This window comes from Ovis aries, chromosome 24 (assembly GCF_016772045.2).
Source record: "Ovis aries strain OAR_USU_Benz2616 breed Rambouillet chromosome 24, ARS-UI_Ramb_v3.0, whole genome shotgun sequence".
Taxonomy (NCBI): Eukaryota; Metazoa; Chordata; class Mammalia; order Artiodactyla; family Bovidae; genus Ovis; species Ovis aries.
Genome location: NC_056077.1, coordinates 3309897 through 3325988, shown reverse-complemented (window position 1 = coordinate 3325988; position 16092 = coordinate 3309897). Strand labels below are relative to the sequence as shown.

Here is a 16092-nt window from a genome sequence, read left to right as displayed (position 1 = left end):
ATGATCCATGCCAGGTTGAAGCTGCAGAACCACGATCCAGAGGGCCAATAGTAAAGTCATACGCACATTTTGAACTGTCCAGCAACTGGCACCCCCAACCTACTCCATGTGTTGCTCAAGAATCAACTGTATTTTCATTCTTATATTTATTATGTCAGTTTTGTGCCCAACACTTAAGAGTCAAGGCTACACAGGACAAAGCCACTGCCCTCTTGATGCTTATATTCTAATGGATGCAGATAGACAAAAACAACCAAGTAACTCTACTTTGTGATACATGCTGTGAAGCACAGCACTCAGAGTAGTGAGGGCAGATATGACTGATTGAACAAGAGTGAAGGTCAAGAGAAGATAAAGCCCTTGTGCAAGCTTGGGTTTCAAAATGTGGGAGCTGTGGAGAGAGCCAAGAGGAGAATATTGTACAAGTGCCTCTTAACTCAGAGTAAGACTTGGGAACTCTCTGGCAGTCCAGTGGTTAGAACTCCAGGCTTTCACTGCCAAGGGCGAAGGCTCAATCCCTGGTTGGGGAAGTAAGATACCACAAGCCACATGGTGCAGCCAGACAGATAAAAGACCAGAAATATGAGCCTCTCCTTTAAGGAGGATAAATAGCTTTGATGTTGGGTAATGCTTATCATAGTTACAGGATGAAGGAAACATTTAAAACATTTCCCAAACTCCACGTAAGAAACTAAATTTTAAAAAACCAGAAAAGGAAAAAAAAAGGGGTGGTGGGGTACTTCCCTGGGAGTCCATGGGTTAAGAGTCCTTGCTTCTACTGCAGGGGGTGGGGAGGCAAGTTTGATCCTGGGTTGGGGAACCAAGATCCTGCAAGCTGCCCAATGCAGTCAAAAAGGAAACTATTGTTCCTTACCCTACTAACATTAAAAATACTCATATTTATTTATTTGACTGCACCAACTCTTAGTTGAAGCATGTAGGATCTTTCAGTTGCACCATGTGAACTCAGTTTTGGTATGTGTGATCAAGTTCCCTGATCAGAGATTGAACTCAGGCCCCCCGCCTTGGGAGTGCAGAGTCCTAGCCACTGAATTACCAGGGAAGTCCCAATCTACTAACATTTTTAAAAAGATTGCTTTAAAGCTTAAAATACCGAACTCTTCTCTTCATGAACATTAGATTTACATTTTTTTCAGATGCTCTGAAACTGTTTGGTGTACAAGTCATTGTTGTTGTTCAGTCACTCAGTCGTGTCCAACTCTTTGCAACCCCATGAACTGCAGCACACCAGGCTTCCCTGTCCAAGTCACAGACACATACTTAAGTGTGAAGATCACAATGTTGGAAATGTTACATTTATTGGCTTAAAAATTCAACAGAAAGACTTCTTACTAAGTTCCTCCTTGAAGATGCAGTATATTCTAATACAATAAACCTTTACATTTTTGTACTAGTGCTTAGACCTGAGCAGTTTGAGATTCATCACCCTACAGTGGTGGAAATGAAAAGTGATTCTGATAGCTTTCCTACATCTGAAACTGAGTGAAAGACAAGAGCTGGCTTGCATAATTCCTCTCACAAGAGCCAGATGGGAAAACAGCTTTAAGTGAAGTGCAGGCACTATCATCATGGATGAATTATACAGGAGGAAAGCCTGACAAGATGCCTGACTGTGGAAAGAAATTCAGTGCAGCCCAGTACCCTTGTCCACTGGAGAATTCATACACAAAGAAACCCTACGTGTACACTGGGTTTGGGTGATATTTTGAACAGTGCTCCAGCCTTGCTCCCCACTGAACCCACACAGGGAAGAAACTATAAAAGTTCCAAGTGTGAGATTCAGCAACAATATGCTTTTGTAACTTGTTTAAAAAGAAACCTAGAAATAGAGTGTGGCTAAAGCTTCAACACTTTCTACTGAGGGCACTTTAGAGACTATACAGGAGAGAACCCACAATGTTGAGGAGGCCTTCAGCAAATAATCTCTGTGAGCCCTGGAGGGAACACTCCTGAGATAATAACAATGGGTAGCCTTGATCCATTACATGTGAGTGGGAATGAGTCAGAGAATGCACAAGGTGCTCAGTAAACACTGGTCTGTGGTGAAATGGTTCAGTGAATGTCTGGAAAACCCTTTACAGTGTTCAAATCTTCTGCATTGGGAAACTGTCCAGATGGATAGAAAAGAAAGAAAAGTCAAGTCCCTCAGTCGTGTCCAACTCTTTGTGACCCCATGGACTGTAGCCTACCATGCTCCTCTGCCCATGGGATCTTCCAGGTAAGAATACTGGAGTGCAGTGCCATTTCCTTCTCTAGATCTTCCCGACCCAGGGATTGAACCCGGGTCTCCTGCATCATAGGCAACACTTTACTGTCTGAGCCACCAGGGGAGTCCATTGGCAGGTTGGTATGAACCCCTGACAGGGTTTCTGCCATAAGAGGTCACTGCAGAACCAAAGAGCAGGGCTTCTCACTTGCCTCGTGCAGGGCGTGTCATTCATTCACATAAGCACACTGCAGAGTTAAGTACAGCAGAAAACATGGTCGCTAGGACAAAGAACTAGAGCTCCAAGCATCCTTACCTTATCCTGAAGAATCGAAAAGGCTACTTAGGATTCTTTGTCTCAAGTTCTCCAGCAGAATTAAACACTATTCTCATAGTTTCAAAAGCTGATCAAAACACCAGCGTTTTAGTTTCCAAGCTCTCCTCCTGTACTTCCCCTCCAGTCAAGAGAGTGAAAGTTCTCAAGATCAGCTTGAGGTTACAGTCAGCTTAATGGCCAGAACTCTGGGCATGAAATGGTCCCGAGAGTGTGACCACTGGGATGGATCAGTGCAGAGAGGGTGTCGGAGATCTAGAGGCTAGACTAGCTCAGTGATCTACTTCTCAGAAGCAACCCTGGAGCCACTTGTAAGACTCTTAACTGAACACACAAAAAATAAAGCACCTTCTGGTTTGTCCTAGAAATCATCTGGTTACAAAGGTCACATTAGCGAGACTGAACCCAAGATCAAGCCTGAATTCATTTTTGAACCAAGGTTCAATAGTTTTAGTTTTATATTGTTGTTTTAGTAATCAGCTCTCATTCCTGTGATGAGGTATAGAAATGCCTTCTAACTTGCACACATCCAACCCAAATTCCAAACATAAGGAATAAGACACCGTGCTGCTAACTAGTGGCTAAGACTTTCCCACTGGAGGTTTCTCATTCCCCAACTGGATTGTACTGCTGTGTTCCTGTCCAAGTTTCTTCCCAACTGTCACCTTTCAGTCCAGGGAAAGAAGCCACATTCCTCTTGATACTGTGGGAAAATTTGGTGACTTGTGTCCTGTGTTCTCTGAGGCACAACTCACAAAAGACACAAGAGGTATTTAACAAACGATTACTTGAAGTCTGCTACATTCACATGAGGAATGGAAGGAAATCCCTACCCCTCTCAAGCCCACTGATGGACAGAAACCCTTCCAGTGCATGAGGGGCCAATGGAGCAGTGGTGCAGTGGAGGACAAAGACAAAGTGGAATCAGGTCAGAGAGAGGGAGAGATGGTTGCCTCATCCACTTCAACAACTGACCTGTTTGTTTTGGGTAAGCAATCCAGTCTTTCTTTCCCATCACCTACAATCTTGTAAGCTCCCAAGTGTTTCCACTGGTGTTACAGTTACATCATCTCAGTGGAGCATCCACTGAGAGGAAACTAGATCTCTTCCGAGGACCAAAGACCAGGCAGAATGACAAAGGTTTCTGAGCTCTACCAGAAGAGCCAGCCCAATTAAGACAGGTCAGGTTATGCTGTAGAAACACAGAGCACCAACATCCCAGTAATTTAACATAACAAAAGTTTATTTCTTGTTCCTACAAAGTTCATTACAGGTCTGGTGGGCCATCTAGAACAGATACCTCTCCCCAGTGTGGGAGGCCAGCTTTCCAGACTGTTCTGATCTCGTGGCTCCTTTGTGCTTACATGACTGAGGCAGGAGACAGCAAAAGAGTCCTGTACCAACAAATAAGTGCTTCAACCCACTGCTCAAAACTATCTCAGGACCCTAACCAAAAGGAGCAAAAAAGGATAACCACCCTCCCATCGCCTGTTTTTCTGGCTGTCCCACATTAGCTTACAGGATTCCAGGTCCCCAACCAGGGACTGGACCCAGGCCCTCAGCAGTGAAAGTGAGGAGTCCTACTGGACCGCCAGGAGTCCCAACCACCCCATTCTTACTGTTCACTGGGATACAAGCTCCACAACAATGAGCATTTTGTCTCCTTGTCCAATATCATATCCTTAGCTGTGAAGAGTACGTGGGAACTTCCCTGGTGGTCTAGTGGTTAAGAATCTGCCTTCAAATGCAGGGGAAGTGGGTTCAATCCCTGGTTGGGGAACCAAGATCCCACATGCTTTGGGGTAACTAAGCCCGCTCGCCACCAGAGAAGCCTGCACACTGCAACAAAGACCCACCACAGAGGAAGAAAAAGAAAAGCTTGTTGAAAGTCTGCTCTTCAAAAAAAAACAAGTACCTGGACACATAATAGGACCTCATTAAAACAAATACATGAATGCAGTGCCAGCAACTAATCCATAGGTGTATCCTGGGAGAAGAGATAAGAGTTCCAGGGGTGTTAAGACTGAGGGTGTTGGGTAAGATCTAGGCAGAGCTGGCTGTGCTTAGCAAATAATTCTTGACTGAGTTCATCTTGGGGAAGGAAATGAAATCTTGCCGACAGAGACACACCAACAGATCAGGTGACTTACACCATAAAGCACTGAAGCCAAGGGACAAATCAACTGAGCAAACCACCACAATGAGTGCTCAGGAGCTCCAACAGCCACAGATGCACTGGCTCCTTCAGTGTGGTCAGTCCACCCAACACACCACTGCGGATCAGAGAAAAGGAAAGGACGTGGACACTGTCTGAGACCCCACTACCAGCATGGCCGTTAGATGCTTTTCCTTCATCAATCCCTCTAATCCTCAGAAAACCCTGAGTTGAGCTTTATCTCTATTTCATAGAGAAAATGAAGACTTAAGTGTGTTTCAGTAACCAAGAAATTACAGTTTTACAAACTTGAAACAGATCCAATGTCATCCAGGCTGACTGGCCAGGGACAACATACAGATCAGTCCAACTGATTCTGTCTTCAGGCCTGACTAGTTACAGCTAAGTGACAGCCAACGGATCCACTAGTTATGGGGTCTTAACAAGTCCCTAAATCTCTCTGAGCCTTAACTTCCTTGTTTCTAAGAGATATGTTAAAGACATTATTTAACTCCTTTCCTAACATTACCCGAAAGCTCTAGAAGGAACACATCTGAATCAGGGCTGTAGATAAAAAGGTATTATAAGAAAACCCAGAATCCAGAGAGATTCTCAGCAGTCTATGCTGTGCTGGAGTAAACAGAAACAGAAGATCTCATCTGTTTAACAGTTTATTTATTATCAGCCAAGGGAGGTATGGGTCCACCCACCTTCATCTACCACTTAGCATCAGCTCCCAAACCTTTGAACTTGGTCTCCTGCTCCCTGGATTCACAGAGCACCATGCCCAGTGACCCAGTGGATCCTCCCTACTGCACACACTCCAGTTCCCAGACAAGCATAACCCTCTCCTTGTTCTTAATAACGAACAAAAGCCAAATTAAAATGCAAACAGATAAAAAACTGAGAAATTGTTCCTGAATTCCCATTAATATCCATTTAGGCCTCAGAAAAGTACTCATGTTCATGGCTCTTTTATCCTATTGGCATTGTGAGGTAAGGAGTCTAGTTTATTACAGAAAATTCTTTACATCTATTATGTTGTTGTTGTTTAGTTGCTAAGTCGTGTTCAACTCTTTGCGACCCCATGCACTGTAGCCTGCCGTCTAATATAGACTGAATGGTAAAAATTCCAATTCATGTCCACATGACCTCATTAGAGATACTTTTTTCAAACATCACCAATGAGAGGTATGATGGTGCATCAGTTCACCTGGCAGATTCTCCACCAGTAAATTATTTCATCACAGTAAAAACTGTGTTAAAAGGATCTCAGAGGTATAGAAATAAAGATTCATAAAGGAAGTCAAAACCACGTCAATTTTGCAAACACTGTCCAATGACAAAAGTAAGAAAATTCAACTTGGTTTCTGGAAAACTTTACATTACAATTCATTTCTGCCCCAAAAGACTACTGAAACTGCTAAGTCGGCTACCTGAAAGACAATGTATGTAATGAAACACGTATATTACTGCTTTTTATTTTGAAAAACTATGCTACAAATGTTTCTATCATAAGAGCTTAACAGTGGCTGGAAGAGCAATGAAAAACAATATTTACCTCTGTGACCACAGGAGACTGGTGACTCATGACTGCATCTGCTATTTGAAGCTGGTGTTGCTATTCTGTCAGCTACAATCCCAAAAGCTTTTCCCTTACTCGGGTTCTTAGAACACCTATTTTCCTAAGGAATTCAGTGATAGTTTTAAGTAAAAACAGTAAGTAGTACAACTAACTACTACTGTTTCCTCTCACAGTCAACCCTAATTTCTTTCTCTGAAACATGATGTTTATATCACCAAATTTTCCACTGGTAAAAAATTCTTTATGCTTCTTAATTTTGAAAATTTTCATAAACTTTAGGGTTAAACTCTGGTTGGTAAATTTTTTAGACTAAGAACACTGGATAAGCTTTTCTTCATTGGTGTCAATTCTGGTGTCAAAGTCTTGAGCATTCACTGATGCTTGCATGTGTTATAGATGGGTTCTCCGGTGTTTAATAAGGTGGGAATTTTGACTGAATTTTTTTCCACATTCATGACATGTAAAGGGCTTCTCTCCTGTGTGAGTTCTTTGATGTGTGTGGAGATGTGAATTTTGACTGAAGCTTTTCCCACACCAGGAGCATTTATATGGTTTTACTCCTTGGTGTGTGGTTAAGTGCTTATTAAGATCTGACCTCCATCTAAACCTCTTATCACACTGTTGACATTTATATGGTTTCTCCTCAGTGTGAATTCTTTGGTGCTTAATAAGGTCAGAACTAACTCTGAAGCTTTTCCCACATTCCTGACATTTAAAAGGCTTCTCTGTTGCACGTTCTTTCTTATGAAGCTCCATAAGTTTCAGCAGCTCTTCCTCCCACCAGTTGGAAAGTTTATTTCTTTCCTTCCCTGGAAAATCTTGGTGCCATTTCCCCAGCCTATGCACATCACCATGAGTTTCTTTGCCCGTTGTTTTCTGATGAACATTCACACTGGCTTTTTTTGATACTATGTCTCCTGGTGCTTGTATTTCTAAGTCAGAAAGACACATGAGTTGATGATTTTCCATGTCATTTTTCAGCTTTATCTCTGTTGGAATAAACATAAGAATCAGTCTACTGTATGGCACAGCAAGATAACTATGGGGATAGAAAAAAAGCACAACATTCACTGATTTTAAAATATATATATAGGGAGGTAGACTCTTAAAATGTTAAGCCCTTGGAAGGTTCCTAATCTAGGCACATTTCTCCTCTTCCCATGGTATTATTTACCTGAAAGCAGCTCTTCAGGATTGTCTTTGAACACTGGAGATCCTTGAATATATGGGTCTTTCCCTTGCTCTAAATAGGAGATCACTTTAGGTTTGGGGAGCACAAATAATGCTGTGAAATAAAAAACTGAGGTCAACAACTAGAACTAATAATGGTTCACTAATTTCAGACTACTTCAGGAAAAGCAAAAGATACTTTAACCGTTTGTTACCCTGAATGGTTAAATGGATACTCTCATATTCAATATTAAGTTTACACTATACTGCATTTGTGAGTGGGCATGAAAAGCAAAGACTGAGAAATGAACCTAAGCTAGATCGACGGGAATCCAGTGCAAGTTCCAAATCTTCTGACACCAATTCTCCATATTCAACTACAGAGTAACCAAACTCCAGAGCCTGCAGGAAACACAGACTGGTGCTATTATGTCTTCAGGAAGACTTATACTGGATAAGACCAGGTTTAGGTGAGTCGATGTGAAGGTCAATGGGCATGTATCATGCACAAATGATACATGCCATCATTATACTAACTTTTTATTTAGTTCTCAAGCACCAAACACCGGACTAGAAAAGATTTCTCCCATAGCTCACTGGTTCACATCCAGTGGAGGAAACAGGCAAGAATTACTTAATGAACTTACTCCAAATTGTACTGCCAAGTATGGAAAGTATTCTTCACTCAGTCATTCCATAAATATGTACTGAGTGGTTATGGTGCACCAGGCACCCTCTATGTACCAGGGACATAGTGGAGAATAAGCCAAATCCCCTGCTACCACAGAGATTATCATCTCATGCAGAGTCAGACAATCTAACATCAACAGACAAACAAATGTCAGGAAGTGATAAATGTTTTAAAGAAAACTAAGGAAGCGTAAGAGAACATTTAAGATTCTGTTTCTGCGATGCTATTTTAGATAAGACTGTGAAAAAAGCTTCTTTTAGAAAATGATATCTGAGCAGAACCCTAAGGTGAGTTTTGTCATGTGACAGAAAAGTGTACCAGGCAGAGGGTAAGAGAAAGAAATGAGCATTTGAAGTCCATGAAACAGCAAGATGACAAGAGTGAAGAATGAGGCAAGAGCACAAGTCGCAAGAGAGGACAGCAGGAAGATGAGAAGCCAGACCTTGGAGGATCCTGGGGGCTGTGGTAAGGAATTTGGTTCTAAAACTGAATATATTGAGAAGTTATCATAGGTTGTTCTTTTTTTTCTTTAAAGTTCTACCAGCTTATTGCTACCAACCCATCTCCCTCCACCCTCATGCACATGTGCTCAGTCATATAACCCCATGGACTGCAGCCCGCCAGGCTCCTCTGTCCATGGACTTTTCCAGGCAAGAATACTGGAGTGGGTTGCCATTTCCTTCTCCTATGACAGGTTTTTAAGCAGAAAATGTCATGATCTGATCAGGCTTTTTTTTTCGGCCGGGTCATGCAGTTTCGGGATATTAGTTCCGCAACCAGGGATTGAATCCACACTCTTGGGATTGAAAAGGAGAAGCCCTAACCAATGGACTGCCAGGAAATACCCCATGATTAGGTTTTTAAAAGACTGGCTGCTGTGTGGAAAACTGAGGGTGGGAGAGCAGAAGCGGTGGCAATGGGTGCCAGTAAGAAAGTACTGAGGTGAATCTTGTGGCTGAGATGAGGATGTGAACAGCGCAAGAGGCTGAGACATGATCCAATTCAAACTACACTGTGATTGTGGAGCCAAGATGATCAGCGATGTGTTAGTAGTAGGGTATGATGGCCACATCACAGTAAAAAATGATCCAGGGGTTTTCTGGCCTCAACTTTATGTTAATGGTTGTGTCTTTCAGGGAGACAGGATAGAGGAGAGTAAAGCAGAATTGAGAGGAACAAAAATTTTGGATAAGGAATGAACATGTGAACTTGGCAGAAACTCCAGGGAATCCGGATACACCTTTCCCGTGGTGAACCACTATCTGAGAATCAACGAGCTACTGAAACAGAGACTCTCACGGGGGTAAAAGTAAACCAAGAATGTGACAGGTTAGTCCATTCCTATGCAAAGGGAAGAGGAGAATCTTTACCTAGAGAGATGACAGTCTCATAGTTCTCGTGCATTACGTCATTGTAGAGGGCCTTTTGAGTGGGATTCAGTAGTTCCCATTCTTCCTGGGAAAAGTATATGGCCACTTCCTCAAATGTCAACAAACCCTAAAGAAGAGAATGGCTTTAACTCAGAACTTGCCACTTGAAAGACAGCCCAACCATTTGGCCCATGATTTGTATGTTAGCCAGATACTAAAGGAACAACACATGATATTTTTTAAAGTGAGGAGGCAGAAAAGAAAGAGGGAAGGGATCAGTAAGCCCAGGAAGTAAACAGTTCCCCTGGGAGATCATCTGAGTTAACATGCTTTTGAACACCTGCTGGGCAAGATGGGTCACAGACAGCAGGGAGCAGCAGCCCCAAGAAGCTGGAAAGCACAGCTCACCTGGGACTCAGGCAAGATGAACTCAGGTGCCACTGTCCAGTCTTTGGTGTTTGTTTCCTCAGGAAGGGCTAGGATCTGGTAAGTAGGTACCACTGTGGGTGAAAAAGCACCACAGAAATTTCTCTTGTTTCTAAACATACTAGGCTCATTTCTAAAACGTAAAAGATTCCCATGTTTTCAGGATTGATACCTGAGATACCTTTACAAGCGTGTATGGTGTCTAGAAATGGCTCTCTCCTTGTAAATAAAAACCATTGAATCTACCAGCCCCTAAAACAGGTTCCCTAATCTTCCTGAGAAAATTTATGAAAGGAAAAAACCTGTTATCCAGTCATGACATGAATTGAGAATAAAATACTCAGGGAATCTAGTGTACAGTAAGAAAAGTTGCTTTAGCTTTTTAAAATTTTTTATTGTTACTTTTTGCCTGTATACAATTTTATTCACATTTTGTCACTGATAATCCCTTAATTCCTTCTGTTTTTACAAGGACAGGTGGACCCAATCCTCTCTACTTTTCTCAAGAACTGAGTTCCCAGTATCATAACCAGGGTTCTGCAGTTGGGAGATTTCTGTATCTTAGGCCAACCTCCATCCTCAACCCCACCTGACCTATTCTCCCGCCACCTGAGGGCATCCTAATTGCTAATGTAGCTGCATTAGTAGATCCACAGGGCTGGGTAACCAGAAAGTACTCACACATTCTGGCTTAAATTATATCCCACCTCCCAGGAGAAAAGTAACATGAAGATCCTTACCCCTCTCACATACGGGCTCAGGTTCTTTGTGGGTATTCCTGCTCAGTGGCTCTTGTAGACCCTGCTGTATATTCCAAACTTCTTCCTCCAGGGACATGCCCACTGGCTGGGACTCTGCTGGCTTCAGCTGAAAGCCTGGGGCCTCTGCTGCTTCTCCCAAGAGCACTGCCTCCTTTCCCAGCTCCTGGACTGCAACCTAGAAATAACCCCCATACTTGTTACCACAGAACTGACTTTTGGTCTGGGCTTGACGGGAGAGGGAGGAAAAAGCAGAGTGCAGACTGTGGGGAAAGAGGGAGACGCTGAAGGAAATGACACAAAGACCTAGAGATACCAGCCACCAATTTTCCACAAGAACGATCCATAAACTCGGGAAAATTGGGAGAAACCAGTAAAGGGTGTGGTTACTGCCAGCTCTCCAAGACAGCAGTCCCACCCTCTGAACTCAGCCCAGTTCGGCCCACTAACAGGCCTGCACAGGCCACCTCTTCTCGTGCTGCCTTGACAGGCTTTCTCTCCCAACTTAGATCCTTGCCTTAGTGGTCTCCTGTCTTCTAATTCTCTCAAAAGATTAAGGAATTGAATTTAAAAGTTGTCCTGTCAACCAGATTTTCCACATAGTCTGGGAAGATTCTCACAGACAATGGGGATGAAATGGAGAAAAAAGCGGCTAAGAGTAATGGCTCTGTCCTATCCCCAAATGATTTTGATTAAAAAATGTGCCCTCCCGGTATTCACAGTGGGCCTGAGGCCAGCTGGTGAGCTGTCACCTGCCCAAGGGCATGTCCTGGATCCCCACTCAGAGCAGAGCCAGGGCAACCACTGAGAGAGGGCAGTGGAGGCTCTCGCCTATGGTACAGAGGACACTATCCCTCAGAGTCTTTCTTCTCTCAGCTTCTCTGCTGGGATTTCAAATCTTTCTTTCCCTATGTTCTTTCTACTTTTTCCCCTTCCTGGGCAGTCGTCCCCTAGTTGTTTGTGATTTTCTTCCTTCTCTGTCATATCTTCGCTCTCTTTTGGTCTCTCAGAGTCCTTTCTTTTCTGATCTGCCCTGAACTCTCCAGCTCCTTAGTGCTTTTTGTATGTTTCTAAGAATTTGAGGTCCATCTCCTTGGCCAAGCCAGACAAGGCTCATTACCCTCAACACACCCTGGCTCCAAAAAGAGCAAAACTCAACTCTGTCCCTAAGGCCAGGGAAGTCTCTGCCAGGATCTCTGAATCCTATGGGCTGACTAAGGCTGTAGGTCTGTGCTTTCAGGTCCTGCTTCACAAGTGCTAGAGGAGCAATACAATAGTGGCCTAATCCATTTTTTTCTCCCAATTAACTGCCCCAATATATCCACCTTCACTCTTATTTCACTGCACATCAAGAATCTTTCTCCTCACCCCATTCCTTGTTTGGCCAGTTTCCCTTTGCAAGTGTTCTACGAAGACCACAGCCTCCTCGATGCTCTGTGGATGGTGCTTCTTTATGAGAGTCTGGGTGTCCCCGGGCAGAATGGTCAGGAACTGCTCTAGCACCACAAGTTCCAAGATCTGCTCTTTTGAATGAATATCTGGCCTCAGCCACCGACGGCATAATTCCCGGAGCTGGTCACCAGCCTCCCGGGGTCCAGCTGCTTCATGACAGAGGAAGTTCCAGAAGTGCTGGTGAGACCTCTCGCGAGTGAGACTATCCATCTGTGGGGCATGTTTCTTATGCTGGCTGGAGTTCTCTGTCACAGGTCCCTTGGTCTCCCACAGAGCCCTGAAATGAGCATTCAAGTACTTACACACCTTCAGATCTACTGTCATCATTTTGATCTAGGAACAATTCTGCTCCTGTGCCGGATACACCACCAGCTCCAGATCTGACAACTGAGGCCCAGTCTGGTCCAGAACGAAATCAATAAAATAATCTTCTTCCTAAGGCATTCAGGGCAGAAAAAAGTGCATGTCAGTAAGATCCTGTCACATGAACTTTACTATCTGCTAGTTATAATGAGAAAGATGAACTTTAAAAATCAACTGCCAGGGCTATGTTTTTCTACTTTCTATTATTCAACTTAATACAGCATAGCTTACTGAAGACAAATTCCAACAAATCACTTTGCCTTTAAAAAAAAATCAGAAAAAATATATGGATGAGAAAATTAATACCCACTGGCTGCAAGGAGTTCAGGGATTATCCAAAGATTTAACTGAAAAACTTCCTATGTCATTCTCTATTGTTAAGGAAAGATCAGGAGAATATTCTGAGTTTGTCTTAAATTTTAACATATTGTCCTAGTCTGTCTTTAATAAGCGGATACAACTTCTATAACCTTTGTCCTTCTGGGAAGATGAAAGCCTTCACTTCCTGGACCTTTTGAGGTGCTTCTTTCCATTGTATCAAAACTTGTAGGAGAGCTGCAACAATGAGACCAGAGCGGAAAGAAAGTAATTAGGAAAATAGAGCCTTATTCTTCTGAAAAAGCATCCCTCAATAACTAGTTGTTCCAACATTTATTTTGGCATTTCTTTGCAAGACATATAAAAAAAATACTATGTAGAAGATTTATATCCGTATTTTAAGTTTCTCTTGACCTAGGAAAAAACTACAGCTGAGCCTTGTTCACAAACTGTTTATTCAAATGTCAAGTGGTGAGACTTCCCTGTGGTCCAGGGGTTAAGAATCCGCCTTCCACTGCAGGGGACCTGGATTTGATCCCTCGTCAGGGAACAAAGATACCACACGCCCCAGGGCAAGTGAGTCTAACAGGTAACTAGGGAAAGCCCACCGGCTACAAAGAGCCCGCACGCTTCAAAGACCCAGTACAGTCAAGAGATTAATTACATTCTACTGCTACTGATTCCTTTCGATTCTGCAAGGGTCTTTTAGACCTCTAAGCGATGCTGGTGGGGGTGGGGGAAAGAGCTGTCTGTCCCACTTTCCCTGAGATAACCAGAAGGACGGACACAGAAATTCTGCCCAGGAAGCCGCGGTATCCACAAACGGCCGGCTCCCGATGGCCAGCCGGCTCAGAGGGCGCATGGGACACTAAACAGGTTTTCGCAACACAGAAGCTGATCTCTGAACCTGGGCCTCTCGTTTCTCCCGCGGTCACTGCTGCTGCTGCTGCGTCGCTTCAGTCGTGTCCGACTCTGTGCGACCCCATAGACGGCAGCCCACCAGGCTCTCCAGTCCCTGGGATTCTCCAGGCAAGAACACTGGAGTGGGTTGCCATTTCCTTCTCCAGTGCATGAATGTCACATCAGCCAGTAAAGGAAACACCGGTAGAGGCAGCAAAGTGGACAAGACGCGGGGTGCGCCCGCGAGCACTGGGCCTATGGGCAGTATCCGAGAGGCCTCCAGCTGCGCGGCACGGGGCGCCACCCGCGCAAAGAGTGCAGAAAGCAGCCTCAGGAGCCTGACGGCGGGCCTAGCCCAGGTCAGTCGGCTGCCCAGCAGCGGCGGGGGCTCTCGGCGCCTTCGGAACCGGTGCCGAACTGGAAGCCGCCTCTAAGTTACCTCAGACGGCCTGGCTTCGCAGAAGCCGCTCCCTCTTCCCAGGGCTCAACTGCAAGTCGCCTCCAGTCTAACGGCGGCTCTGAGGAGGACTGCCCTCGCCTCGCCGCCTAGCGCGCCACTCAGAGGCTAGAGGCGGGGGGAAGAGGGGAATGCCGGGTTTCACTTCGATTCCCCTGGGCCGGAAAACCCGGCCAACCGGAAGGGGAAGTGACGTGTTTCCGGAGAGGGCTCTGCACCGCCCATTGCTTTATCACGGCTGCAACTGAGGGAGCAGCCTGTCAGCGGGAAAGAGTTGACGCCACGTAATCTCAAGCCCTTGGAGCCTGGGGTCCCTGCATGGGCGCCTCCCTCTCGCGGCCATTTCTTCCTCCATCGCTGCGGGTGGCGGGCGGTAACCCATCGTCCCGCCGGGTGCGGCCACCATCCCTGCCGGTACCCGAGCTGGGCTCCCGCCGCTTCTCACAGCCTCCTCCAGTACCTGGTGTTTACCTAAAACAATAAAATAGCCTGTTATTTTTGTCAGAAAAATTAATTTGGGGACAATTTAGGGTTGGAATATGTAAACTCGCAACCGTTAGCAAGTCTGGCGAACGTGACTCAAGAATCAGAGGAGAAAAATGGGAGTTAGGAGTGTAGTGGGTTTTCATTGGCTGAATTTTGACAATCTCCCATTGGCAGGTCTTTTGCTGGGCCAGGAGAAATTCTTCTGGTGGGTAGAAAAGTAAACCTTCTTCCTGTTGCTGATGCAATTGATGTCTAGAGGTGGGGCATGATATCTGCTCCTTTGAGCTCTAATTCCATTTAAAATAAGATAGTAATTTTCACAAAGGCAGTTTTGTCTTATTAATCTGCTTTGTGAGAGGTGCAAGCTAGCCACTGAGATGCAATCAAAGTTCCCACAGCTGACTGAGCACTGCAATCCCTCTGTCTTACAAGACACATCAAGAACCAGAAGATTCACACTTACAGAGATGGCTTGGATCATTATAATGTGTGGGGAGAAAGCTTGAGTTCTACAGGGACAGATACCTCCCTTCCTTTGTTCTCTGCAACCAAGATCTATTAAGAACTCTCCCTCCTTCCTTCAAAGGGAAAAAGGAAATCTGTTCTCCTAAAATCGGGAATGAAAATTTCCCTGGCAATCCAGTGGTTAGGACTGTGTGCTTCCACTGCAGGGGGCACAAGTTTGCTCCCTGGTTGGGGAACCAAGATCCCACATACTGCACAGCGTGGAGAAACAAAAATAAAAAACTGGCATGGACACCGATGAGGAAGACAAGTGCTTAAGCAGAAGCTAAATTAAGCTTCTCCACCTTTTTTCAACTGCCTGTCCCCTCACTGAGGCCATCTCCAATCTGATTTCCATTCTCTTTCCATGCTCCCTTTCTCACCATGCCTTCCTCTGCTGGGTTCTCACTCCAGATGCTGCACCAAGCTCACTGCCTTCTCAGTGCTTCACTTCTCACCCAGGTTTGGATCTCCCTGTGCAGAACCATCATGAATTACTTTCAGCTCCAGGATCCTATACCTGAATGCAGCTTGGGGTCCAACCATCATGACCAAGGTTCCCAGAGCTGGCTGAAAGCTTGTGAGGCCCAGCAGTTGCTGATAACGGGAGAGTCTGAAAGAGCTGGTGGGAGGTCTCCAAGTTGCCAAATTCAGTCCCCACAACGTGGGTATAATCAGGCTGACAGATGAGTTACCTAATGGAAATCAAACAGGCCTTGACCATCAACTAGTTTCCAGTCCCAGCTCAACCCATACTAATGATGTTGGGGAAAATACTGAAATTCTCTATGCCTCTATTTCTCATCTGAGCATAACAATACCATGCAGCACAGAGAAAAAGATTAGAAATGCTATTTGTATAGCATCTGGCCCAGTGCTTGGCACTTAGAAGGTGC

General features: G+C 44.6%; 2 protein-coding genes across 6 annotated transcripts in view; both read right to left on the bottom strand.

Annotated features, from left to right (window-relative positions):
- Positions 1–3786: 3786 nt before the first annotated feature.
- Positions 3787–12586, bottom strand: LOC101122322 (zinc finger protein 75A). Of its 2 annotated transcripts, XM_060405939.1 has the most exons (6): positions 12475–12586; positions 10699–10894; positions 9941–10032; positions 9533–9659; positions 7476–7586; positions 3787–7290 (listed from the first exon to the last, which is right to left on the bottom strand). In XM_060405939.1, the coding sequence occupies exons 1-6, from the start codon at positions 12493–12495 to the stop codon at positions 6692–6694; spliced, it is 1146 nt and encodes a 381-aa protein (XP_060261922.1). In that variant the 5' UTR covers positions 12496–12586; the 3' UTR covers positions 3787–6691. The 2 variants fall into 2 exon arrangements, with proteins under 2 accessions (XP_060261922.1, XP_060261923.1); XM_060405940.1 differs by having other exon boundaries at positions 3787–9659; positions 12085–12495.
- LOC105604630 (zinc finger protein 75A) overlaps positions 12492–16092 on the bottom strand; it is a 23614-nt gene continuing 20013 nt past the window's right edge. The window contains exons 8-10 of one of the 4 annotated variants that reach the window (XM_042240146.2): positions 15717–15891; positions 13002–13086; positions 12492–12603 (exon numbers count right to left, since the gene is read on the bottom strand). In XM_042240146.2, the coding sequence (XP_042096080.1) occupies positions 12502–12603; positions 13002–13086; positions 15717–15891 (362 nt within the window). In that variant the 3' untranslated portion in view covers positions 12492–12501. Of the gene's footprint in view, positions 12604–13000; positions 13087–14188; positions 14678–15716; positions 15892–16092 lie in introns of those variants that run through there. The other 3 variants (XM_042240148.2, XR_009598399.1, XM_042240149.2) reach the window with 3 other exon arrangements.

What these genes read in the sequence shown, in the direction of transcription:
- LOC101122322 (XM_060405939.1), bottom strand. Translation starts at nt 12,495, where the DNA reads ATGATGACAGTAGATCTGAAG. An exon ending in TGAGACTGTCATCTCTCTAG is followed by an intron (nt 7,587 to 9,532) that starts GTAAAGATTCTC and finishes TTTATTTCACAG; the next exon opens with CATTATTTGTGCTCCCCAAA. An exon ending in TCCTGAAGAGCTGCTTTCAG is followed by an intron (nt 7,291 to 7,475) that starts GTAAATAATACC and finishes TTATTCCAACAG; the next exon opens with AGATAAAGCTGAAAAATGAC.